General features: G+C 39.5%; 1 protein-coding gene across 2 annotated transcripts in view; it reads right to left on the bottom strand.

Moving 5' to 3' along the window:
- heatr5a (HEAT repeat containing 5a) overlaps positions 1 to 25,250 on the bottom strand; it is a 52,281-nt gene extending 27,031 nt beyond the window's left edge. For both annotated transcript variants that reach the window (XM_084914283.1, XM_084914284.1), the window contains exons 1-14: positions 25,106 to 25,250; positions 18,585 to 18,804; positions 18,284 to 18,495; positions 17,288 to 17,396; positions 16,153 to 16,302; positions 15,774 to 15,945; positions 14,751 to 14,911; positions 14,428 to 14,677; positions 11,932 to 12,087; positions 10,364 to 10,614; positions 10,050 to 10,161; positions 8,963 to 9,115; positions 8,564 to 8,663; positions 8,341 to 8,450 (exon numbers count right to left, since the gene is read on the bottom strand). In XM_084914283.1, coding sequence (XP_084770409.1) covers positions 8,341 to 8,450; positions 8,564 to 8,663; positions 8,963 to 9,115; positions 10,050 to 10,161; positions 10,364 to 10,614; positions 11,932 to 12,087; positions 14,428 to 14,677; positions 14,751 to 14,911; positions 15,774 to 15,945; positions 16,153 to 16,302; positions 17,288 to 17,396; positions 18,284 to 18,495; positions 18,585 to 18,710 — 2,062 coding nt within the window. In that variant the 5' untranslated portion in view covers positions 18,711 to 18,804; positions 25,106 to 25,250. The remainder of the gene's footprint in view (positions 1 to 8,340; positions 8,451 to 8,563; positions 8,664 to 8,962; positions 9,116 to 10,049; positions 10,162 to 10,363; positions 10,615 to 11,931; positions 12,088 to 14,427; positions 14,678 to 14,750; positions 14,912 to 15,773; positions 15,946 to 16,152; positions 16,303 to 17,287; positions 17,397 to 18,283; positions 18,496 to 18,584; positions 18,805 to 25,105) is intronic.
- Positions 25,251 to 27,491: the final 2,241 nt, after the last annotated feature.

Below are 27,491 nucleotides of genomic sequence, written 5' to 3'. Positions count from 1 at the left end.
GTCACTGTGTAGCATCCTGTCTTATTTTATGCCCAGTGGTAAACCACTGGGGCATAAACATCTGGCAACGGATGAGACCAGCTGCTAGACTTTTGGGAGAAAAATGTTGCCCCATTCTTGACTGACACAGGATTCTAACTGATCAATAGTCCCGAGTCTTGTTTATTATATTATTTATTTCAAAATGTTCCAGATGTTTATAACTGGTCAAACATCTGTACTACAGGCAGGCATTTCTTCAGACTCTGAATCTTTAAATATCATGAGCTTTATTATGCTGTAATCTTTTGCTACCCATCACTGTCTACAGGAGGTTATACAGATATGTGACCCAAGTTTTTGCAATTTTGCATCGAGGAACATTCCAATGAAATTATTCAAGATTTGTAGATTTCTCAGTTTAAACATTTGAAATGTTTTCTATTGCAGCCTCTTTTTTTTTAAATTAACATTTTACAAAGTAGGGACTGTTTTCCAACATGGGATTGTGAGAGCAGAGCAAATAAATGTGTCAAAGACAAGCAGATCAAAGGAACAAATAATGTACTAACAAAAATAAGTAAGTAAGCACACTTTTTATGCTTGTGTTTCTCAGAGTTTAGGGTACATAAGTTACCATGAAAGAAGAATCGATATGTTTCTGATATACAGGTGAATCCTTAGGAGTTGCTCACAACTGGTCCTGAAGACGGTGACTCAGGTGGAGAGCTGGATGTATTCAGCTGGGAGTTGCGTTACTAAAAACTAATATGAACCTGAAATCTGTGTGTAATGGCTGAGCTATTGGATGTCTAGAACAACATAAATCACTTATTGGATTATGAACTGTCTGTCTGTTAACATTTTTATCTGAACCTAATATTATGAAATTGAGAAAGTAAATCAAAAGATCTGCTAAAACTAGAAAAAGTTGCATTTCCTGCAAAAATGCAGTGTGAATGCCATGTAGTGGAGTCTGCTGAAAACAGCTGAAAAGCGGTGTAGAAGCAGAAGTGCTTGCTGAAGATGGCTGTATATGTGAAAGGATACACTGAAGAGTGTCAAGAAAACAGAGTGCATGCAAGCGGGGAAGATGTGTGGCAACCGTCACAGGTAGGATTCGAACGTTTGCCACCGGGTCTCACGGCAGCTGCTCAACCAACTGAGCCAAACGAGTTCTGGTCCCAAACAAAGATATGATGAGAGAAAAAATGTGCACTGTGGAGCAAAGCTGAAATTCGCTGAAAAGAGGTGAAGAAGCAGAACTTTGTGCTGAAAACAAGTGAAAAAGCTGAAGTTTTAGCTGAAAAGGGGTAAAGGAGCTGAAATTTTTGCTGAAAAGAGCTGAAAAACTGAAATTTGTGCTGAAAAGAGGTGAAGAAACTAACAATTCTGCTAAAAAGTGCAGAAGAGGCTGAAATTTGTGTTGAAAAGAGTTGAAAGTCTAAACTTTCTGCTGAAAAGAGCTTAAGAAACTAGAAAAAATTGCATTTCCTGCGAAAATGCTGTGTGGATGCCTTAACGCTGAAGATGTCTGCTGAAAAGAGCTAAAAAAGTTGAAAAAAAACGTTGCCCTGAGCAGGATTCGAACCTGGCCCTCCTGGTCTATGGGCGGCTATTTAGCGCACTGAGCCAAACTCATTCTCACAAAGAAGAAGTGGAGAGATTGACAATTGTGCTGAAATGAGCAGAAGCTGCTGAGAATTGTGCTGATAAGCGGTGAATCAGCAGAATTTCTGCTGAAAAGAGGTAAAGAAGCAGAAAGTTGCACTGAAAAGAGATGAATCAGCAGAAAGTTGTGCTGAAAAGAGATGAATCAGCAGAAAGTTGCGCTGAAAAGAGATGAATCAGCAGAATTTCTGCTCAAAATAGTTTTTTCTGAAAACAGCTGAGATTTGTGCTAATAAGAGGTGAAAAGGCTGAAAATTTTGCAGAATAGGTGAATGAGCAGAATTTCTGCTGAAAAGAGGTGAATGAGCAGAATTCTGCTTAAAAGAGGTTTTTGCTGAAAACAGCAGAAGAGGCTGAAATTTGTGCTGATAAGAGGTGAAAATGCTGAACCAATCAGAGGTACTGCTTCTGTCTGCTTCATCAGACTGTGTACTTGTATGTATTTCTGCCATTGAGCGTTAACAAGAATCTGAGGTCCATATTAGAAAAGCTGCCAAAATCATAAAACGTTGCCGAATTGTAATAAATTATCAATATGAATTACAGGTCTGTGATAGTGTATCAATTTGTAGTGAAAAAAAACATGTGGGCCAAGGTGGAATTGAACCAATGAACTTTGGTCTGAAGATCCGTTTCATTACCAATTGCGCCACTGGCAAAGAGAGCGGGCGCCTGGAAAACAGGGTGATGAGCAGTCAGAATTAGATCGCGGTGAGAGGCAAAAATCGCCGTTTTTTGGAGTTACAAAACGTCGTTTAACTCAAAAACTAGGTGGGATAGAAGCATAATTCTTGCACCGGGTGAATCAGCGGACTTTGGTGTACTTTGACTGCGATTTTCATAGCTCTTTGTATCTCCATCGCGGAGATATGACGAGAGAAGAAACGGCTTCATTTTCGGAGTTTGAAAACTGAGAGGAGGACAGATTTCCACCCCTCAAACAAGTCTAACTCATCTCAGAACGGTAATAGGTGAGAAAATAATTCTTGAATTGTGAGCGTCAGGAGTGTCTGAAGATATACGGGGACAAGCCTCATGTCTTAACTTCGCTTCGTTAAGGAGATATGACGATTTGAAAATGCCTTCAGTTTCAGTATTTCAGCTCTGAGTTTCACAACCTCCCCATAGACTTTGAATGGGGAGTTTTTAGACCTTGTGTCACTTCGAGGCAAATTGTGAAAAAACCGTAACTCGCACGATAATTATAGTGACACTGTCTTAAAGCCAGCAAAAATACCTACGTTTTGATGTATAATTTGTGGAAGTTGAGTGGAAATTGAGCGAGTAGCAAGAAGTTGTTCAGACATGAAGAGAAAATTCAGAACGCACCAGTGCTCACTCTGAGTTAATTGCATAGCAACCATAGCAACGCATGTATTTTGTGAAAAATAACAATTTTGCAACTAAAGACTTAAAGAGGGATAAGATTAAAACGGTGGAAGATCTGAAAAAGCTGAATCATACAGGAATAGCCCAATAATTTGAGAACATTTTAAAGTTTGAATGGAGTTTCTAGGTGAAAGTATGAGGAAGTAGTTAAGTTTCAAAAACAAGCAAATTTTAGCAGAATTGCAGAAGTTTCCCATTCATTTCAATGGGACAAATTAAGCTTAATATTTTAGAAAGTATAATAGCAGAAAATACCAAAAGACATAGCAGGAATTAGCAGAAAAAGCAGAATAGTTTAAAATTTGAACGGTGAAAATCGGCTGAAAATTGTGGAAGTAGTTAAGTGCCAAAAAGTGTACGGAAGTCCCAAGAGGAACTCAATTAAACATTCTACTGAAAACAGCTGGGATTTGTGCTAAAAAGAGCTGAAAAAACTGAAAATTGTGCTGAAAAGAGTTAAAACAGTTGAACTGTTTACTGAAGAAAATGTTGCCATAAGCAGTATTTGAACCTGGCCCTCCTGCTCTGAGAACGGCAGCTTATCTCACTGAGCTAAGACATGGCTCAGCCCGGCAAGCAAAACTTGTGATCACACTGATAATGTGCTCCCTGTCAGCAAAATCGGCCAAAAAATGGCATAAAAGCTTAATATCTCAAAAAGTATAAAAGTTATGAGCACCAAAAGACATAGCAGGCATTAGCAGAAGGAGCAGAACAGTTTAAAGTTTGAATGGTGAAAATCGGCTGAAAACTGAGGGAGTAGTTAACCAGCAAAGGTCGGAGCAACTAGAATAAGGTAGAAGAATAAAGAACTAGAAAAAGTTGCATTTCCTGCGAAAATGCAGTGTAGTGGAATCTGAAAAGAGCAGAAGAAGGAGAACTATCTGCTAAAAACACTGTGTTGAAGCTGCACTCTGCTGAAAACTGCTTTATTTGAAAGGGTACACTGAAGAGTGTCAAGAAAGCAGGGAGAGTGAGAGGAGGGAAGACATGCGGCGAGGACCACAGGTAGGATTTGAAGCTGTGCCACCTTGTCTCAAGGTGACTGCTCATCTCACTGAGCCAAACTGGTTCTCAGGTGACTGAAAAGAGATGAAACTGAAAATTGTCCTGAAAAGAGGTGAAGATGCTAAAAATTCTGCTGAAAAGAGGTGAACTTTTTGAACTTTCTGCTGTAAAGACATGAAGGAACAGAAAATTGTTCGGAAATGAGGTAAAGAAACTGAAAATGTTGCTGAAAACAGGTCAAGAAGCTAAAAATTCTGCTGAAAAGACATGAATCAGCAGAATTTCTGCTGAAAAGAGGTAAAGAAGCTAAAATTTGTGTTGAAAAGAGTTAAAAAAAAATTGAACTGTTTATTGAAAATTTCTTGTCATAAGCGGGATTTGAACCCAGGTCTCCAGCTCTGAGAACGGCTGCTCATCTCACTGAGCTAAAACACAGCTCACCCTGGCGGGCAAAACCAGTGATCACACTTGTAATGTGGTCCATTGATTTTTATGAGCACCAAAAGATATAGCAGGGATAAGCAGAAAGAAAGAAAGAACAGTTTAAAACTTGAATGGTGAAAATTGGCTGAAAACTGAGGGACTAGTTAAGCGGCAAAGAAATTGGCAACTAGAATAACTAGAAAAAGTTGCATTTCCTGCGAAAATGCTGTGTGAATGCCTTGCAGTGGAATCTGAAAACAGCAGCAGAGGGAGAACTATCTGTTGAAAACACTGTTTAGAAGCTGAACTCTTTCCTGAAAACTGCTTTATTTGAAAGGGTACACTGAACAGTGTCACTAAAGCAGAGTGCATGCAAGCAGAGCAGAAGTGTGCTAACAGGCATAAGTTAAACATATTTTCAGACGAGAATGTAGCTGTGTAAACCTCAAATATCTGCTCAGTTTATCAAGACACCACATATTTTCAAAAGCGCTCCGACGTTTTCGGAGACGTCTGTTACCCACTAGCTCGATAGCTCGCCGGGGGCAAGGCTCACCAGATCCCGTGAGAACACCGGACTCCGGCAAATCGTTTTCAAACCCACCGCCGTCTTTCGCTACTCAGGTTAAACATGATATATGACTCACTTAGACAACTTAAAAATGTTATTGTTTGTCTTTTTTTTAGTATTTTATTTGTTCCTGAGTAAATCAGTTTGTCTGAGATTAAAGTTATAGTTTTTACACAGCTGAATAAACTTCAAGCAGACAACTGATTATCAGAAGTGTGAGATGCTCGAGAATATACTCCGGTGTCCCGTTATATTTTAGATAGCAAGGAGTTTATTAAACTTCACCGAAACAATCTGCAAATTTCATTAAAATTTAATAAACTATCATCTTGTCTTTATTTTTAGTTAGCACATACCTTAAACACTTAAGGCTGTAAGCTAATGATAGTTATATAAGAGCAGATGCACGCTGGTGCAATAATCTGTACGTTTTACATCCAATGGATGCATGATCTGATTAGTCGACTAATCGCAAAAATAATCGGTGACTAGTCGACTATCAAAATAATCGTTTGTGGCAGCCCTATGGGCGATATAGCCTAAAATTCATATTGCGATATAATTTGAAGCATATGCGGTAACGATATATATCACGATATATTCTTTTCTTCTGTATAACGTATTTTCCACACTAAAAATCCTTTAATTTTCTCAAAAATCGAGAGTGTGCCTTATGTATGAATTCTGGTTGTGCTTACTGACCTCGAATCGATTTCTGCGTGCAGAGATCTGTTAAAAAATGTTTTAGTACAACTTTGGTAAGCCGCACTGCTTGATGGATTGTCAGAGCATTACGGCTGCCGTAGTGAAAAGCTTCGGAGTAATCTGGGTCCAAAACTCCGTCCCCTTCGAGTCCCATAGTCAAACGAACACTAAGAGTTAAAAACGGTCTAAATTCTTTCATCTTTAATTAAATCATCAGCGTTGCTGCTTTATCGGGTGTAACAATTAAGTTTTACATCCATGCGTCCATGAAAACAGAATTTATTAAATTTAACGGAGTTAGAAGTTAACAGGAAGTTGGCTCGCTAGTTTCCACCTAAACATTTCATACCATGTTCTGACTGAGAGATTTTTGAAACTAATTAAAACGTACAGCTCTGCTACCACTTCCAACATAAATGAAGACAGAAAACTAAACAGCAGTGGCGTTTGCAGGGTTACTGAAGTTGGACTACCTGGTATATAATATTGTGCTACGTGATTGCTAGTGACACAGCTATGTTAGCATAACATTAGCACAGTGAAGCTGGAGGATGAACGTCAACTTTTTCTCCACTCGATAAAAGTTAACGTGAGGGATTCTGGTGGTCAGGGACAAATGCAATCGCATAGCAGGATGCTATACACGGGCCAAACTTCAGTCAGGAGAACAACTGAGATTATTCATCCACAATACGAGGTTAATTATTAATATACTGCAACAACATGGGAATAGAACAGCTGCGAGAGAATTCAGCATTAATGAATCAATGTTACGGAAGTGGAGGAAGCGCAGTTTTTGGCTTTCCCCTTATTTCAAAAGTGCTTCATCTCTTTGCTATGACTGTCGCCCGCCATAATTTGCAGATGATAATGGTTGTAGCTGCTGCGATGCTTTCAACCAAAACAGGCGCAGCTTGATGACATCATCAACATGCGCTATCGCGATAGAGCGATATAGTCAAAATCTCTATCGTTGGCCAAATTTATATCGTTTCTATCGTATATCGTTTCTATCGCCCACCCCTAGCTCAACGGTAAGATAATTGTGAAAACTGCTTCCACTGTGAGTGTCAGCAGTGTCTGAAGATATATTGGCACAAGTCTCATGTCTTAACTTCGCTTCGTTAAGGAGATATGACGATTTGAAAATCCCTCCCATTACAGGATTTTAGCACTGAGTTTCACAACCTCCCCATAGACTTTGAATGGGGAATTTTCAGACCTTGTGTCACTTCGAGGCAAATTGTGAAAAAAATGTAACTCGCACGATAATGATAGTGACACTGTCTTAAAGCCAACAAAAATACCTACGTTTTGATGTATAATTTTTGTGGGTTCAGCGAACATTGAGTAAGCAACAGGAGTTTGTTCGTACATGAAGAAGGGTTTCAGAGCTTAGAGTGCACGCACTCTAACTCTCAGTCCATAGCAACGATAACAACCCATGCAAATCCTCATAATTCATACAAAAGTTAAAAATTTATTTAAGGGAAACGGTAGAACTTATGGAAAAGCTGAATTAGACAATAGTAGCAGAAGGACAGGAGAATAGTTTAAAGGTGGAATGGTGGTTCTAGGTGAAAGTATGTGGAAGTCGTTAAGCTTCAAATAATGCCACTTAGAGCATTTTATGGGATGTCTGCCATTCACTTCAATGGGAGCAGAAACTGCATGAAAAAATTAATATAGCAAAAAATATAACAGTTATAACCACCAAAAGATATAGCTGGAAAGAGCAGAGCTGACAGAAACTGTAAAAATTTGAATGGTGATAATGGCATAAAAACTGAGGGACTAGCTAAGCGGCAAAAAACGTACGGAAGCAACTAGAAAAAGAAAAATAAAGAATAAAGAGAAACAGGATCTCAATAGTGTGAATGCTGTGAGGCATTCACACTATTAGTGTGGCAGTAAGGACCTGACCACATAGTTCACACTTTTGACACACTTTATTCCCCAGTTGCTGCTTTTCCAATCCCAGGCTGCAGTTTTTCAGCTGCCAGCGACACATACACAACAACATCAAACCCCAGATCCCAGCACACTCCTTTGAACAGGGGAGGCCACAGCCTGCCACATACCCCCATTGCCCGATCTAGGCCGGGGAGTCGTCCAGCCTAGCCTACCCACCCCCAAACATCTGCGTCCCCGGCCCATGGACCAGCGGCAGGGATGAGTGGGATCAGGGGTCCAACCGCGTCACCAATGTAACGGGAATGACGGACCCGACCACATATTTCACTGGTTTACACACTTTATTTCCCGGTTGCTGCTTTTCCAATCCTAGGCTGCAGCCTGCAGATGTGCCCAAGCCACACCCTGCCACAATTGGTTTTTAAACATCCACATAAAAATATATATAACTGAAATAATCAATATATTTTTTTGTAGCTTTGTCTATGGGGTTATTCGTGGATACAAAAAAAGAAGAAAAATTGTGATAATAAAAGGCAGAAACAAGAGACTCTAGTCAAAGGAAAGGAAAGAAGGCAACGAGATACAAAAAGAGGACAACAGGCAAAAAGATGTAAGTCAAAGGAAATGAAAAGAAGAAAGAAAATACGTGCAAAACAGTATCAGAGGTGAAGCATTACCCTGGTAAGTTTGTGGATGCAGTAGAGCAAGCAGCTCGTATACTCTCAGCCTGTAGACGATGGACCAGCTCTTAACTGAATTGCCATAAGACCTGAATAGAGCAGGCAACCTGGAGACATAAATAAATGGATACTAAGACTATATAACTGAAAATGACATTAAATAAATTTTTTAACATACATTTAAACAATTCTATACAATTAAAACCAACGAGGCACTAACTTGGTAAGCAGAGCCACAGCACAGGTTAATGGTGTGAGTAGACGGCTGATGACTTCATCAGTCACAAGCTCTCTACAGTGCTGCAGCAGGTTCTTCATCGCTGTTCAGACACACAGTTGAGAGAAATTTTAACTTTCTTAATTACACACACACACACACACACACACACACACACACACACACACACACACCTACCTTATGGGGACATCTAATTGACATAATGCTTTCCCTAGCCCCTTACCTTAACACTAACAATGAAAAATGAATGCCTAACCCTAACCCTAACCCCTACCTAACCATAACCCAAATTTAACCCTGTCACTGAAACCACATTTGGAGTCTCAAAAATGCCTTCCAACTTGTGGAGACAGATTTCTGTTTGGCAGTGAGTGTACCAACCACTGAGTGCTCCAGAACGTCCTTCGAGTGTAACCTGCCACGTGAAGTAGTCCCCACGTCGGAGCTCCATCTCCTGCTCACGAAGTGATGCAGGAAACACACATCTCCACAGTAGAAGCAGGCGGGGCAGATGGTGCTCCACCACAGCTGGACCTATAAACACAGATTAATACACAAGGCACTGAAGTCAAAACCTGACACCTTGTGTCTTTTTGGAACTGGTTTTTGGAATAATTATGCACCAAGGTCAACAAATTCCTATCAAATCTTTCATCTCTCCAGATACAAGCTCTCCAATCTACCACAGGGCCTCCTCGGAACACCTCAATGTAGAGGAGCAGCAGCTCTGAGCCCATTCTAAATAACTGAATTCCTTACTGTGTTGCTAAAGGAAAGCCCATCCACCCCTCAGAGAAAGCTCATTGCTTGTATCTGAGATCTCATTCTTTGGAACTAACAATAATAGTGCTAATACAGTTTGACGGATTTATTGCATTTCTCACCCGAACATTTGAAACACTTTTATAATTCAAAAAAAAAAAAAAAATCATTACACTTATCTGTTTTAATTTAAGAATGTTCTGCTGGTCAGTTACAATAAATTGGAGATTTGGAGCAACAGAGAGAAAAAGCAGGAAGTGGAAGTAATTATTAGGCATGTTTGTCTCACCATCCACTTCCCTGCCTACTCTGCTGGTTCATCAACAGCAAACTACAACCTATAAAAATTTAACAGTCAACAGCTGATGGTAGAAACAGGTTACTGAATAAACTCTCTGGTGTGACAAGGGATTTAATCAAATAAAATGTTAGTTCAAAGTTTAATATTATATTGTTATATTAGAGAAGAGGAGATTTTATTGTGGTACTAGATGAAATGATGTCAGTCATGGGGACCTGTATACCATGAATTTCTTACAGGGAAAGCAAAACCTTTCAAATATTAATATCCCCTAAAGAAGCTGCAATCTGTAAAGGCATGCTTCTACTCCATCTCAAACACAATGGTAATGAAGATGTTTGCAGATCTTCACAGTTTCCTCTGGTATGGTGCAAGAAGATTTAGAGTGTAGTTCAGCAGTTTTACCCAGCGTGATTAAAGAGGAGATGAGCAGCCAGCCAGCCTGAGTCCTCTGGAGAGAAATCTGACTGTTCTGAGAGGCTGAACGGAGGAGGTCTTCTGCCAGATCCAACACCATCTACACACATAGATACACAACATAAATAATAACAAAGTGGAGCTGTCAAACAAACTCATAAACAAAATAAGTAGTAGCCATGAAACTCTTTCAAAATAAAATTGACAAAAGCTTCAAATCACTCTAAGAGATGTGGTGATGCAATACTGAAGATGCGTATGGCAAAATGTTCAGTGTAATAATGTGGTGCCAGTGTACACACCTTGTCCTTGGTGTGTGGAATTCCAAGTGGGCAGTGCTGCACTGCTGCCACCAGGGCAGCAATAGCAGCTCCATACCCAGCTACAGCGTCGGGTGAGGACTTCAGTGCCACTAGACGTTCGACGCAACAGTCCAGGAGGAGAGAGCAGTGAGATGGCATGGCCATGGCAACGCAGCGCAGGCACCAAGCAGCAGCCAGCCTGGCCAAGGTGGCTGGGTGAAGGAGGACAGAGATCACCGTGTCCAGGAGGGCTGGATGCATGAGTGGGAGAGACAGTCGGTCATACGCTGAGATTTTGCAGGACTTACGTCCACCTTTGTGAATACATTTGTAAATCACATTTCTTACATCACAACAAGTATTTTATTTGCCAGCTACTCTGAAAAGAAATCAGCTGCAGTGAGATGGATGTACTCCAACTTCACCATCTTAAACTGCGATGGTATTAGGTTCTTCTCTGCAGGTTCAGTGGCTCAGGGTATAGTGCAGTGGAAATGCTCCCAAAATTTTGAGATATATTAGAGACATTAGCCAATATAAAAAAACACTGTTGTGCTTTGGTCTACCTCCAGTATGACCATCTCAAAGTCTTGGGAACATTTCCAGCTAGAAGAGGAGCACCGCTCATCAGCAATGTACAACTGGAGTTAGTATCCACCTCACAGCAGTGTGGAAGATGCATCTCTATGCATCTCTCTATGTGATGCATAGAGAGACACAGAGGTGGTTACAAAGAAAAAAAACAAAGAAATATCTAAATTAAAACTGCAAGCAGTGATAAGAGGGCTTTTGCACTTTGGTGCACACCCTGGCATGCAGTGGTCGAGCTGTGTTGCGATCCACCTTTGCTATAACTGAGCCTGGGAACTCATTGTTGTGGGGCGACTAATGGTCTGCTATGCCCACTAAATGGTGGTGGAGAATACCCACTAATTATGCATCCGCTCCTATATATCATGAACAGAACTACCAATGAATTTTATATACATGGGATGATAAGATGTTCATTAAAGTACAATAGAAATGTTTAATTTTTACTGTGACACATCATCAGTGTTTGAAGTTTATTCATGGTATCATGGACACGTCCTTCAAAAAAAAATCTCTTAAATCCCAGGAGGAGTTTGAAAAAGTACAAGTGGTGGGAAATGCAAAAAAGATGTCAAAATCAACTATTAAATTCAAAATGGGGGACTTATGGCTGGTCGGGTTTAGGACATCAATCCAAAATAATTTTTGTGTCTCTTAGGATGTTACATGGGTGTGCCAAATTTCGTACATGTATGTGAACGACAGAGGTGGAGTTAATTGTTTGCAAATTTATAGGCGCTATGGAAGCATTCTGCACTGCACGTATCTAAGACCAATAAAATACACAAGTTTTCACAAGACCTGATGTGTGTGCAAAAATTTTTTTAATGGGATTTTGAGCATAGTTAAACTGTCGACAAGGTGACTCGATTCCCTGAATAACAATAAACGGAGCAGATACAATAAGCCTTTTGCACTGTCAGTGCTCAGGCCCTAATGAGTGTCTTTAACACTATAGAAAAACACATCTTGCAGACCTGTGGTAGTGTCTGTGAGGAGGGGGGCCGCAGAAGATCCCAATCCCTGAACCAGTGCTCCCATTTCCAGCAGGCAGCAAACCAACACGTGCTGACTGGCTGAGACATCTGCAGACGAGACTTTGGTCTCCACATTCCTGTCAGTCAGAGCAGCATCTAAACACACATCATCAAAAACATGCATACTTTTACTAACACTTAATAAATAATGACACTGTAAATTAGAGCAGGGCGATTTGGCCAAAAATATTTATCACGATATATATTTGAAAATTTGCGATAACGATATAACTGATGATATAATTGATGCGAGACAAAATACAACTCCACAACTTTACTAGCGCAAAAAAAACACCATCCATTTATTTTCACTTAAACAAGCAGCTGTTTTTTTATGTGCATTAAAGCTATATAAAAATTTAACAGTGCAAATGCAAATTCCTTGCTGAAAGTTTAACCAAAAGGCATTTCCAGTAGAAATGGGCTGACATATCCTGAGCATAACCATGTATAATATCCACTCAAGTTAAAAAGAGGTGCTTTGCAACATTAAACTGCAGTGTGCCAAATAAAAAAGTCAAATATGTATTTTTCGGACCATAAGGTGCACGGGATTATAAGGCACATTAAGCGAAACAAAGCAGTCAGATAAATCAAACTTTATTCAACTTCCTCCACTTCTGTACCATTGATTCATTAATGCTGTATTCTATCACAGCTGCTCTATTCCCATGTTGTTGCAGTATATTAATGACTAACCTCATATTGTGGATGGATTAGCTCAGTTGTTCACCTGACTGAAGTTTGGTCCGTTTACAGCATCCTGCCATGCGATTGCATTTGTCTCTAACCATCAGGAACCTTCACGTTAACTTTTATCAAGTGGAAAAGTGTTAGCGTTCATCCTCCAGCTTCACTGTTTATGTTATGCTAACATAGCTGTGTCTCTAGCGATCACGTAGCCCAACTTCAGTAACCTTACAAACGTCACTGCTGTTTAGTTTCCTGTCTTCATTTATGTTGGAAGTGTTAGCAGAGCAGTATGTTTAAATGTTTTCAAAAATCTCTCAGTCAGAACAATCTATATCATGCTTAGGTAACTAGCGAAACTAGCGAGCTAACTTCCGCTAGCTTCCTGCTAACTTCTAACTCCATTAAATGTAATCAATTCTGTTTTCATGGATGCCTGGATGTTAAACTTCATAGTTACACCTGGTAAAGCAGCAATGCTGACCATTTTATTAAAGATCAGATTTTTACTCGCAGTGATGCTGCAGTGTTCGTTTGACTTTGGGACCTGAAGTTAAGGGAGTTTAGGACCCAGATTTACGAGCACCTTAGTCCAACAAATACGGCCCACTTGCATGTTCTACAAAAAATGTGCTTTGTTGTGTATCTGATGGACAAACACCAAACCAGTTCCACATCACTGAAGTGGCACCATTTTTACAAACCAATTCTGGTTCATCTGTTTCACTCAACAATCGGCCATGTGCGTATGAAAACAAAGGCACTGCGCATGCGCGTTTTACCCATATTCTATCGCGATATTTCATTTTCTTATCGTTGCCTAACATTGTACTGGTATTACCGTGAACGGTATAATATGGCCCAGCCCTACTGTAAATCAAATGGCTTCAGAAGCCAGTTATACCAAATATGGATATGGATGTTATTTCCTTTTTCTTTTTTCTTTTTTTTTTTTTAAGCACATTTTACTAAATAAATCTGGCAAAACAATACCCCAGCAACCCCAGCCCCATTTTCACCTATATAAGGTGATTCCTGTGCATCCTACAGCAATTTACAAGTTGATAATAACTTCACTGAAACATTTGATAGGTGGTGTGTCATAAAAGCTCAGATTCTCCAACATTCAGAAATGAAGGTCAAGATTATCACTGTAAGACTGTCAACGTCGGGGGGGGAAAAGTGTTGCTGTTACTTTGTTCTAGCTACTGGCTGTACTTTGGAATACAGTTGTTCTCACATCATGTTTCAGGGGTGTTGCTCCCAAGAGACAGTTGTATTTGTTTGAGTAACACAGTGAACTTAGCTTCACATTTGGCCTAAACATACCACAAGGTTGTTATTTATAATACTTTTCATGATCAAAATGGAAAATATTCATAATATTTGGATGATTCTTCAGCTTCAAATGTTCAAAAATAGGGGAAAAAAAGAGTTACTCCCAAAAGTCAAAATAAATTCTAGAGTTCAGAAAAAAATAAGGTAACAAATCTGATACAGCAAAAATTCACATCTGAGAAGCTAGTACCTGTAAAATTGTTGATATTCATATGCAGTGGCTTTAATCAGTTGGTACAACTGATATTTTCCTATATGATTTTTAGCATTATTTCCATAATGTTCCTTCAGGAGCTATTCTAGCAATCATAACATGCTGTTATTGAGTGAATTATATATATTTTTTAATACATTTGTCTACATACACAGAAGACAGCCATATACAGAATTTCCTTTCACCAAGCTCACCAACTGCTCGTTTCTGTGTGGCCACAGGGAGACAGAGCTGTTTTACAGCGTTGATCTGGGCCTTCTCTCCCAGCAGAGACCCCAGAGTGCTCCTCAGGATAAAAGAGACACAGCGGCGGGTCACTGCAGCATCAGTTGGTGTCTGCGTTGCCCTGACGTGTGACGCCAGCTCCATCAGCAAGGACAGGAAAGCAGGGAAGTTGGCTTCAAGCCAGGAGCTGCCCAAAGTGGAGACAAACACCACGTAGGCCTGAGAGGCAGGGGAGAGTGAGTTCACAACAAACATCTAAATAGCATGATTCCATGCTGTCACTGTGGTTCACCTGTGTAACTCCGATGCGGACGTCCTTGCTGACAGAGCTTGTACCCTTGAGCATGTCTCCACTGGCTCGGAGAAAACCCCCTCCACCCCGCAGAAACCCTCCAGACAGTAATTCCATGACCTCCTCCAGGGAGCCTTGACTCCGAGCACCCTGCCTGGGGGCTGCGGGGGAGGAGGGGGGCAATAGAGTTTATTGATCTCATAGATGTGCAAATAGCTGTCTGAACATACATGTAAATGCCAACGTGGAGGGTTGGTAATTCAACTCACCCAGCAATTACAGTGTGAGACTGCAAATCTAATAAACACTGGGAAGCTCTAACTGCAATTGTACAACTCCAATAATGTAATCTAATGACCAATTAAATTACATTATAATATGTAATCTGTGAATATGTCTTCACTGAGATGCTGATTGTTGAACTTGTCATCTATTGGCATAACCTGATGCAGAGAGCTGCTTATTTATAGGTACAGTGCAGCGGGAGGAAAAAAAAATCATTTTTTGTAAAAAATACAAAGTAGCTTTATTTATTTTTTGGGAAGCTGAGTTCAGTTTCACACCCAGTAACACCCAAGAATGATTACTGCTAGATTGATAAATAAAGAAATCACAAAAATAGAACGGATTTGACAAACTGGAATAGGTTGAAAGACCTGAAAAAGCAAAGCATGATTCCATAATCTAAAGAAACAGATGAAAGACAAATTTATTAATATTCATCAGTCTGGAAAGGGTTACAAAGCCATTTCTAAGACTTTGGGATTCCAGTGAACCATGGTGACAGCCATTATACTTGGCAAAAAAAACGTCTTTTATGACCCCTAAGCCTTTTGGGAAAATATTCTGTGGACTGAGAAGAAAACAAAAGTTGAACTTGAGTCCCACTAAATCTGACACAAAACTAAACACAGCATTTTATTAAAATAACTTAAAGCTAACTTAAAGGTAGTGTCATGGTCTGGGACTGCTTTGGGTTCGGATAACCTGTACATATTACAGAGCCCTATTTTGGGGTCATACCAGTGAACTGTCGCGGTTCCACAGCAGCAGCTAGGAGAATTCCCAGCAGTTTGGATACAGACACTCTGACGTTGTAGTTTGATCCTTCAAAAGCTCTGAAGCACACAGTGGCCACATTCTCCAGCTCACTGGTCCACAAGAATGCAGCCTCTCTCTGCAGCTCCAACAAAACCTGACCAGATGACACACAGAAGTACTTAGCTATCCAAACATCTGAGCCGAAAATGAGCAGAAACCAAGAGAAAGTTTCATAGCCCTCCAGATTCAGATTGATTTTTAAAACTAGCTGCATGGAAGGAAATCAAACCTAAACTGACAGGGTGTTACAAGAACAATAAATAATAAATAATGTCAAATGAGACATGATGGCTGCTGTTACCTTGGCAGCAGCACAGCGTACAGCCATGGACCGGTCTGTCAGACAGGCTCTCACTACCTTGTAGATGTCACGGTGACATGACACTGCACTGACACCCAAACCTCGAAGGATCCTCTCCATGCTGAGCATGATCTCATAGCGACCCTGAGACTGAGAGCAGCACAGAAGGTTATTTGTGAAAAATCATCTCACAAATCTGCAGCTGTTCTGATTAAAATCTTTCTTTATCTTATAACTACTTTGACCTGTTCAAGTGAGAAAAGCCCTTCAAAATCTCAATCAGAATATCTAGGTAACATTTTCAGCATTTATCACTACACAGTTTCAGGGCAGGCAGGGATGTCACACATATAAGCCAGAGCCAGAATTAGCCTAAAGGTGGTGGTGTCAGAAGTCCATTCCAATATGCTGTTTTTTTTTCTTTTTCAGTATTTCCCAAAATGAAATTAATTACACACACACAAACACATGCACATTTTCTTTGAATTAACACAAATTACAGAACAAGGTCCTGATAATGAACTGCATTTTCTTTCCTATAATTGTATGTAAGAGCTGTGGTGATGTATTTCTTTGTTTTACTAAAACCGCATGTCTTGGATAATGTGGAAAATATTATTATAAATCTATTATTGCAGGTATTTGTCCTAGGACATCACAAAGATCCAATGTATAATTAAACTTCTTTAACCTGAAAGAAAGGGAAATAATTTGGAGGTGTTTTTAAAGGTTGCCGGGCAACAGTTTTAGAGTTTTAAACTAGATCCCTCTATATAGTGTTAGACAAATATTCAGCCATACTTGTGCCAGAGCTACAAACTTGATGATAGCTACTAAAAGCTTCTGGTTGAGGTAAAACTTAAGTAAATATATAAATGTCCCTGTGTTATATATTTGACCCAGATCCAAAATGAATTCAAACCCAGTTCTTGTTATTTAAAGCCAGATATGTGCTGTACAATCATTCTACCTTGGAAAGAATTACATATTAATGTCTGAATAAATGTCTGGTTTGTGGTTAGTCTGCATGTGTCCCTTTTTTGTTCCAGCAGAATCACTGACAATTTGTTAAACCTGCTTTAGTCTTTTCTACATCTTTCTGAAACTTACAAAAGCAGGAGATAAGTGAACAAACCTCAGCACTCTTCATAGCCTTCAGCAGGCAAGCTAACGTATCTTTGAAGCAGCCGATGAGCATCCGACCAAGCTGTTCATATAATGTGCCAAGACATGCAATGGCTGCCCTGAAAAACACATAAGAAAACGGTAAATGGACTGGCACTTATATTGTGCTTTCCTACTCTGAAAGCACTTTCTTACTGACACGTCTTATTCACCCATACACACACATTCATGCAAACACTTTTCTACTGTATGCCAAGGGGCTTTTTAACCTTCACGCACTCACACTTCAGTGGATGTAATTGCAGCTCAAGGTTCAAACATCCTGCCTAAGGATACGTCAACATGCAGACTAGAGGAGCCAAGGTTTGAAAAACTGCAGGGAACGTGTTCAACAAACCCTAAACATCAGCAAGCATGAATTTCCCATTTCGTAACAGCATCTATTTTGTGGTGGAATATTAACACATGTCAGCATGATATTTATCTTAAAAAAAACAGGAGGGCAAGGAAGAGCCATATATATTAGCTGAGACCACTGTCGTCACAGACAGAAAAAAAATGGAAATCAGTGGAAATTATATTACGATTATATTAATTATAGTACGATTCATACTCAATTTCAGAACCTTACTTTTCAAAAGCTTGATAGCATTTAATGACTCATTTAATGTGAACAAATATCAACAAGCAATGTTCAGAGCGTAAACGGCCTACAGACTGCATTTAAAAACTAGCTTGAAAACTGAACTAAACATATTTTAAGTCTTAAAAAGTTTTCAGCTTCATTTTCATTCAAATAATCACATCACAATAACATTTCCAATTGTGACATCAGTGAATAGAGATTTATTCTTTAAATTTCAAGCTTTCAAAAAAATAACACTGTTGTTATTAACACTGTCTCACATGCTCCCTGAATGGGTACTGCACCCACATTTTTAAGGGGATGGAAAAGAGGAAAAGTTTTTTTTTCTTCCCTCGTGATCATAAATGTATCCAGACTTACAGCCGGGTTGGAAGGGCTGACGGCGAGTCATCTTTGCTGCGTATTATGTCGTTACACCTCTCCACCATTAAGTTGGATGGGATGGGGTCTCCTAAGCGATAGAGCACAGCCAAGCAGTGGGCCAACAGCCAGCGGGTAGGCCCGCTTGGAGAGTTAATTAGAATTTCCCACAGCTGGTCAACCAAACACCGCTGGTTCTGTCTGATATCGACCTAATGGGTAACAAACATTAATAGAATTACCACTCTTAGAGTTACACAATTAATTCCTTTTTATTTTCCATGATCATATCACCTCTTACCCTGTCAGTGACTGGGAGGAGCCTCTTTAGGTGGTTAAGCCATTCCAAGATGAACTCGGCCTTCTGGTGTTTGCCCACCTGATTACATGCCTCCTCGTCCAGGAGGAGGCTGTGAGCACGCTCCATCGCACAACACCAGTAGTGCTCCTCTTTCACCTTCTGTCTTTTTCCTGTGCTCTCCCAAGTGCTCAGTGTGGATGACCTGCCATCCTCCAAAATTCTTTTAGACATAGGATAAAAAACAAAAAACAAAGGCAGGTTAGTTTATCTAGCGTTAGTAGAAAGACAGCACCAAGGCACACAAGATTTGGCTCAGACTTTGCTCCAATCGAGGACCCCAGCAGTGGATACTGGGAACAAATATTCTCATTCGGTGAATACTGTGGGTGATGTTAACAATGAGAGTAATATTTTCTAGCATATTTCTTTAAGTTTCCAAAAATGTATATATATAAAATTAGAGCTGGGCGATAGAACAATAACGATATGTATTGCGAAATAACTTTTTCTCGATAGAAAAATTAAACTATTGCGATAGGCCTCACCGCTCTTGTCCTCTTAAAAAAAAAAAAAAAAAAAAAGAACAGCCAATCCAAATTAAGTAGCGCAGAGCCGAACCAATCACAGCCGCAGCGTCACGTCACGTGACTTGTTACGTACAGCACAAGTGCCAAGCCGCACATGTGTATTTGTTTGGGAAGCAGCCAGCCGCCGTGCCGCCCGGGTAATGGAGGAAATGAGTGCGCCGACTAGAGAAAAATCAACCGAGAGCGTGACCGAAGGTTACCGAAGAGAAAACAGATGATGCCGGAGAGATTGTCGAACGGAAGAGCCATAGAAGTTCCGTAGTGTGAAGGTATTTTGGCTATTTCAAGTCTGACAAAAAACAGAGTAGCGCGCACTGTAAATTGTGCCGAAAGCAAGTCTGGAAATACAATAAAGCGGTGCAACTCAATCTCTGACTGGAAAGCGCTAATTCGTCATTCGGCTTTTGTCAGACTAAAGTAACTGTTAAAACTGTTTGAAAAGCTAAACTATACAACAAGGAGAGATGGAGAATTTCCTTTTAGTTCTCAGTTTATTTGATATTGACAAAAGTTAGTTTGTTTTACAGAAGAACAGACAAAATTGGCTAAGATTTATTTTTAGAATTAATATTTTGTTTCTAAGTGGAATTGACAATTTAGTAGTCTGTTTTGTTTGTTCTATTTTGAAACTTAAACGCTTTAGCGGCTGCCTTTTGTGTAGTTTGCAATATTTGCCTTTATTTATCTGAAAAAGTCTCATGTTCCTTAAGTACATCTACCCTGTTGAACTTATTATGGGAAATAAATATTTAAATCAAAACAAGCTGCTGATTATTTCACATTTTACTTGTGAGCAACGGCACATTTAAATCTTACAAATGTAGTTATTTGGCTTATATCGTGATATATATCGTTATCGCCTGAAATGAAAAAAACATATCGTGATATGAAAAAATCTTATATCGCCCAGCTCTATATAAAATATATATATTACTATATATATTATTTTGCTGTATACACCATTTAAGATTGTGGTTGGGTTTTTTTTTTTTAGTTTTTTTTTTTTTAAATGGACGTACAGATCAACTTGACATTGGAACTAGAGGATTCCCAATAGCCAACAGCTGCCTTTGGGATCCTGATGGAGAACTGATGAACACTATGGTCTCCCTGTGCCCTAAACTGCAAAGCAAGCCAGGGCTGCGTGATATGATGAAATATGCTGGATGACGAAATTAAAACATCTATTGTTAAAGGACCAGTTAAAAAAAAAAACAAGTCGAGGACCTTATTCCTAAATGAGTGGCTACCTATGTAGCTTGGACATGGTTTGGTTATAAAAAGCCTGACATGGACCAGAAAACTGTACTACGTAAATTATGCAGGAAACCGGTACCCACCATGGACTCAAACACGACAAACCTTTTCTACCACCTACACAAGAATCACGTGAAACTGTATGGAGAGAGTTTACGGATGAGAAGCAAAAAGGAGTCATTGGGTGCTCAAAATAAAAAACCTTAGACTCAAATGATAGAATAGGCTTTTCCCCGCAGCAAGCCATGTAATAAATACTCACAAAGAAAATGGCAGCCGTTACAACTTATATCTAAAAATATATAGTTTCATGCATTGGTCAAAACACTCAACTCCAGGTACAAAATACCCAGCTGAAAACACTTCATATAAGTCAAGTTGCCCGAGATTCACAGAATTTACAGAAAATGCACCATTTTGTGATATATAGCAGCGGTCCCCAACCCCCGGGCCTCGGACCGGTACCGGTCCGTGAGTCGTTTGGTACCGGGCCGCGAGAGTTGAGGCTCAGGTGTGAAGTGTATGGTTTTCAGGGTTTTTATCGGTTTTCAGTGTTATTTTGTTATCGTTTTTATCGTTTACTCGGTTTTCCTGGGTCTTTTCACGTGTGTTATGAATAAATTTTCTTTTTTTCGGTACCGGTACTAGTTTTATTTTGTTGTATTTATCCGCGACACCTTAAAGGCCGGTCCATGAAAATATTGTCGGGCATAAACCGGTCCGTGGCGCAAAAAAGGTTGGGGACCGCTGATATATAGGGCTGTGCAATATGACCAAAATCTCATATCCTGATCGCAATATATTTCGAGAAATAGTGCATTTTCTGTAAATTCTGTGAATCCCGGGCAACTCGACTTGTGTGAAGTGTTTTCAGCTGGGTGTCGCTTGACAGAGGTATGAAGCTATACATTTTTAGATATATAAGTTGTAATGACCGCCATTTTCTTTGTATTTTTTTACATGGTGTGCTGCAGGGAAAGGCCTGTTCCAACATTTAAGGTTTATTTTGAGCACCTGAAGGCTCTTTTTTGCTTCTCAGCTGTAAACTCTCTCCATGCTCTTTCACATGATTCTTGCGTAGGTGGTAGAAGAGGTTTACCATGTTTGAGTCTGTGGTGGGGACAGTTTGCGGCATAATTTGCATAGTACAGTTTTCTGAGAAATAAGAATAACGTATATCATTTCAGTTTATTTTGAAAAGTCTCAACAGGATCTTGAGGTTAATTGTGAAAGGTTTGTGTGGAAAATAAACAAGCGGATGGCGGAGCCACATGACGGTTTTGCCATCGTTGTTGTTAATGAAAGTAACCAGTAACTTGCTTTCGACTAATTAGATCTGGTGTTATAACCTGGTAAAAAGCAAACCACCTTATAAACACTGAAAATCCAGGATTAAATTGAAAGTTACCTCTCTAAGCCCCAAATTGTGCTTCATAGTACAGGCAACATCCCTCTGTCAGGCAGAGTAAATTCTGATCTGTGCTAAGATCTCTCCAAGTTATCCTTACAGAAATCTAAAGCATAACATCAGAAATTAAAGCTTTGACAGAGGGCAGTGCTGAGCTCTGATAACTATTGAATGATTGCACTTGTTAGAAACAGTGACTCCAATGTGATTCCAAAGTATAACATGCAATGTTCATAATGCATGATGCGAGATGACGCACAGTTACGCATTGTTGATGAATGTGACAAATGGTTTCAAATGCCTTTGTTTAATGAGTTTTTGACCTTAAGTAGTTCTCAAATTTAACACGATATCTCATTGTTTCTTAGTTTTAGACTGCCTTTAAAAAAATAAAACTGTTAGTCATGGTTAGCCTAATTTTTTTTCCTTGTTTAGTCGGCTAAGAACATAGTTGCCAAGAAAATCCCTAAGCCGAACTAGGGCTGTTCAATATAACGATATATATCGGATGACGATATAAAAACGTCTATCGTTTCATTTTACGCTACCGTTTGTTTCGTGGTGTGCCAAAATGGATGATCTGATATCGTCGTGTTGGTGTTGTTCCCAGATCATCATGAAAATGTTGTTCCAGGTTCAACATTGCAAGTGACCAATCACATTGTTGTGACGTTATTCTTTTGCGAGCCAAGCCATTCGTGCATTATGAAATTCCGATGTTGCAAGGACAATATCAGTTCTGCTTACCGTTTATTAAAGGGTTACGGTTAGGGTTAGGGTCAGGGTCCGTTGATCGGAGGACAGAGGCGGTTTCTCACAGCTTAAGTACAGTTTTTTGTTTTACGGCGGTTTTTCCCGAAGTCGCAAAAGTATGACGTCACAACATTCTGATTGGTCACTTGCAATGTTGATCCTGGAACAAAATGTTTTAGTATGACGATCTGGGAACAACACCAACACGACGATATCAGATCGTGCGTTGCAAAATAAACTGTTTACGGCAATATTTTTTCACCGTTTTGATGGTCACTGCAGTGGCTATATTAATTTCTTAAAGTTCTCTCTTTCTCTTATATTTAATATAGCCACACTAAGGACGGACAAGCGCCTGTTTTTATGTGTTGTGGTTAGCAACAACTACGGTAACACCATCGCGTGTCCGCTTGTTTATGTTCCACATAAACCTTTCATAATAAAGCTCAAGATCCCGTTGAGACTTTTCAAAATAAACTGAATCACGTGAAAGAGCAGATTATTTACGGATGAGAAGTAAAAAAAAAAAAAAAGACGCCAGGTGCTAAAAAAAAAAAAAAAAAAGCTTTAGACTCAAACGTTAGAACAGGCTTTTCCCCGCAGCACACCGTGTAATAAATACTCACAAAGAAAACGGCGGCTGTTACAACTTATGTCTAAAAATGTATGGTTTCATGCAGTGGTTAAAACACTCGACTCCAGGTACACGACGCCCAGCTGGAAACACTTCCCCCAACTCGAGCTGCCCGAGAGTCCCGCAACTCAAGCTGCCCGAGAGTCACAGAATTTACAGAAAATGTTACATTTTTGTGATATGTAAAGCGCTATACAAATCCAGACCATTTACCATTTATATCGTTATCGGGACGATAGAATTCTTATATCGGGATATGAGATTTTGGTCATATCGCACAGCCCTAAGCCGAACTACGGTTTTCACTGACAGTTCACCGAAGGATTTTTCTATTTTTAAATACACTTACAGATGGTCACGCTGCTATAAACCCACTGTTCCCAAGTCTGGATCTTCAGAAATAAAATAAATCAGAGCAACATGGATACCTCCTCTCTGAGTGCCTCTATATAGATCTGGCTCCAGTCCACACACCCTCAAATATCAAAAGTTCTCATAAATGTATCTCATACTGTGAGCCTGTAGTGCATATGTGGAATATATTTTATCAATACCTATTTTTTTCTGCATCTTGTTACATCTTATTTCAAGCCTCTCTCCACTGCTAAAGCACCTCTGAGCTCCACTAAGTGTTTTTTAGACAAAGCTATTCAGCCTTTGTCCCTAACAGAGTAGATTAGACTGGAAAAGGAGGCGAAAGATGCAGAAGAAGAGAGAGCAGCTCATAAATTATTGAACAGCACAACTTGGTCTTCTTCGTTAACACACACAGTGTTCACTGAAGTGCAGGAAGACTCTAAAAATAACTACTGTCCCACAGAAAAGAGCAGACCATGTCCCCGCTGAGTCTAGTCTAGTCCAGTCTGAATCAAAGTGAAAACATAGACAGGACCTACTATTCGGAATTCTAACACCAGAATTTGTCAGGACATCACGAGGACAGAACTGAGCTGCCGGACATTCAGAAATAAATTGGGTGTCAGCAGCTTCATGCTCAGTGTTTTATTCACAAAAACTAAGACGTTTTGGTTTCCAATACACCAGAACACAGTGATAGTCTATCTTACATGACATACACCCCACATCTTAGTAGTAAAGGAGACAAGCAGCACTGACTGCACCTGCAACCACACCCCACAGAGACATCACACTTCTCCAAGAGTGCCAGGCAAGAAATAAAACCATGAATTTCAGCTGCTGTTCTGCTGCTCTTTAACCTTGGTGCCTGAACTCCATTTCCAATCCTAAATATATCAAAACTGCCAGGGTAATTAAAAGAGAAAACTGTAATGAGTAAGGTGTTAAAAGAATAAATAAGGAATTACAAATCTCTTTTGAGGGAGTGGTGCTGCCATCACTGTCTACTTCAGGAAAGGTTTAAAGGAACCTTTTGTTGAAGAGGTTTAAAAGGTATTCTGGTTAGAATTCTAATGTGCAGCTGTAGCAACACATTAGTCTGGTTTGGCAAAACTCCCCAACTTGTTCTATTGTATTCTATTCTGCGATCTTTCTGTTTACATGGACCATGAATTCGAAATGAAGATAGACTGACTGATTAAACCCAACAGCTTCAGTGAGGATTCTCAGAGGGATTACGAAGTATCTGACACTTTTAATCACCTGAAAGTCACATACTCTCTCCTCTATTTCCAAAGACAACATGCCACTGAAGTCACCCACATGTACCAAAGTAAGCTAACAATATGAGCCGAAAAACATTTCTTTCTCTCCACTTAAACATCTATTAAACAGTGTCGTCATTTAGCTTTAACAGCTACATTAAGCAGAGGCTAACAGGTAACAGGCTGCTAGCCTGGGGTGGCTAGCGAATGGGCAAAAGTTTGCACAAAAACTGGAGGAAAAAATGAAGGTGATCATTTACCTGGTCGTTCCGGCTACAACACGTTAGTCCTTATAAGAAAATGACAGTCCACAAAAGCAAAAGGGAAAAATTTACTTGAGTTGTGTTCAAGATCTCTGCATTCTCACCGCTGCTCCGTCTGCCGCAGACCTGAGTCGGCGACAACTCAAAGGGAACTGACGGAACGGAAATATCCTGCTACTCTTCCGGCTTTTATTTTTTCAAATTAAAACATATGCAGTTAATTTTCAACAAATAAAAACTAAATCGGGTGAATAACCCAATCAGTTTTGTTTTACAATTAAATCTTGTGTGTGCCAGAGCAATGACATTGAAGCATGCAATTTATTATTCGTGAGATTCATTAGTCATCAGTGTGCAAATCCAATAATACTGAGCCACACTATTATTTATAAGATTTCTTCTAATTATTATTATTATTATTATTTGTTAGATCTATTATTATTATTTTGCTAAATCAGTATTCACAAGTTCACTATTTGAAATCTTTATTAATGTAATTACTACATTGTTATATTACTATATTTTTCAGTAGGTTTTTTTTAACTACTTCCACATGCGTTACAGAAACTGCTCTGGTATCAAAACGTTGAATTTTTAAAAAAAATTTGAACACTTAATGCAGTGTTTCCCACATATTTCATATTTCATATTCATATTTCACATTAGAAAAATCACACGGCACAACACCGAAGAAAAATATCACAAAAATCATATTGATCATTTTTCTCCGCGCACCAGGCAGAGTGGAATTGGTTCGGTTTGTCCCCAGTGTAACTTTTTTGCTTTGTTCTGACCACTACTCATGCTAGGGCCTTCATCTAGGTCGGGATTTTCTCCAGGGGCCAGATCAGATTGATTACGTTTTCTTTTCAAATATTTATCTATTGCTATTATTCGCTGCATTGTCTCGTTCACAGCATGACTATTATGTCATTTCTTCTTCGTTTTCTTCTGTTTTATTGACAGTGTGCATTCTATTTAATTAGAGCAGGTACTGGCAGTGGAAGAGAATGTAATTGTTCTGGCCGTTACTCACGCCGGTGATTTAGAGTACTAATCAGGTGGAACCAGATAATCTTCCACGGCACACATAATCATTTCTCCAGTGGTTGGGAAACACTGTTCTAGTCAGCTACAAAAAAAAAAAAGAGAGACTTCATTGTGTCGATTAAAGCTGACTTCAGAATTAAAATAAACCATTCCTGGTAACAACTGTAAGGTAGGGAGGAGTTTCCTCACATAGGACAAGACCCCTGGAGGTTAATGAACGTTGCCATGCAGAAGGACCCCGAGCAGAACAAATCAGGGAGCACTAAGTCTAAACCACGGCATCTCCCCATCAATAGCCAGTCACAATTATTTCCTGTTTTCATGTGTCTAATATATATTTTGAATTTTGAACTGTACTTCACTTCTCTGTGTGCAGACTGCCTGACATTGAGAAGTCCACACCTGTGTCTTTAACGAATCTTTAACTGCCTGATTACAAAATAGTGTAAACTGCTAGATTGTCTCCCGAACTTCTCTCAGCAAAAAACAAAAGAAACAAAACAAAACAAAAAAACACACACGCATCAGTCCATTTTTGGCAGAGCCACAATATCCTGTACAATATCCTACAGTAGGGATTTGAAAATACTCTTATATAAAATCCAAAATCAGTTTGAACCTTCTTACCTTCTTATGTTTCTGAAACTCACTCTGTATTCTAACTCAGCGGTCTCCAACCTTTTTTGCGCCACGGACCGGTTTGTGCCCGACAATATTTTCACGGACCGGCCTTTAAGGTGTCGCGGATAAATACAACAAAATAAAACTACTACCGGTACCGAAAAAAAGAAAATTTATTCATAACACACGTGAAAAGACCCAGGAAAACCGAGTAAACGATAAAAACGATAACAAAATAACGCTGAAAACCGATAAAAACCCTGAAAACTATACATTTCACATTTGAGCCTCAACTCTCGCGGCCCGGTACCAAACGACTCACGGACCGGTACCGGTCCGAGGCCCGGGGGTTGGGGACCGCTGTTCTAACTCACTGTTTTAGATTTCCATTGCCAAACTGTGGGGAAGCAGCCTTCCTGGCTGTTAATTTTAAATACTGGTAAATGTTACTAAAATGAGGCACAGACTACCAACTATCCGAATGCCTCAGACCTTTAACAGTTACAATTAAATGTATAATTAAATGTGACCTAAATTTGACATTAACAGTCATCTCAAGATGCTTTATAATGCAAGTAATGACCTTATAATATCAGAGAGAGAATTCTATTTATTCAACAAAACAGTATAAACAAGCTCTTGGTGACAGTGGGGAGGACGAATTCCATTTAAAGAGGAAATGATCTCAAGCAGAACCCTGTTCAGCAGCCTA

The sequence above is a fragment of the Perissodus microlepis genome, chromosome 19, assembly GCF_051167445.1.
Source record: "Perissodus microlepis isolate ML-2025 ecotype Zambia chromosome 19, ASM5116744v1, whole genome shotgun sequence".
Classification (NCBI taxonomy): Eukaryota; Metazoa; Chordata; class Actinopteri; order Cichliformes; family Cichlidae; genus Perissodus; species Perissodus microlepis.
Note: the sequence above shows the minus strand (reverse complement) of the source record. Positions and strands in the feature narration are given on the sequence as shown.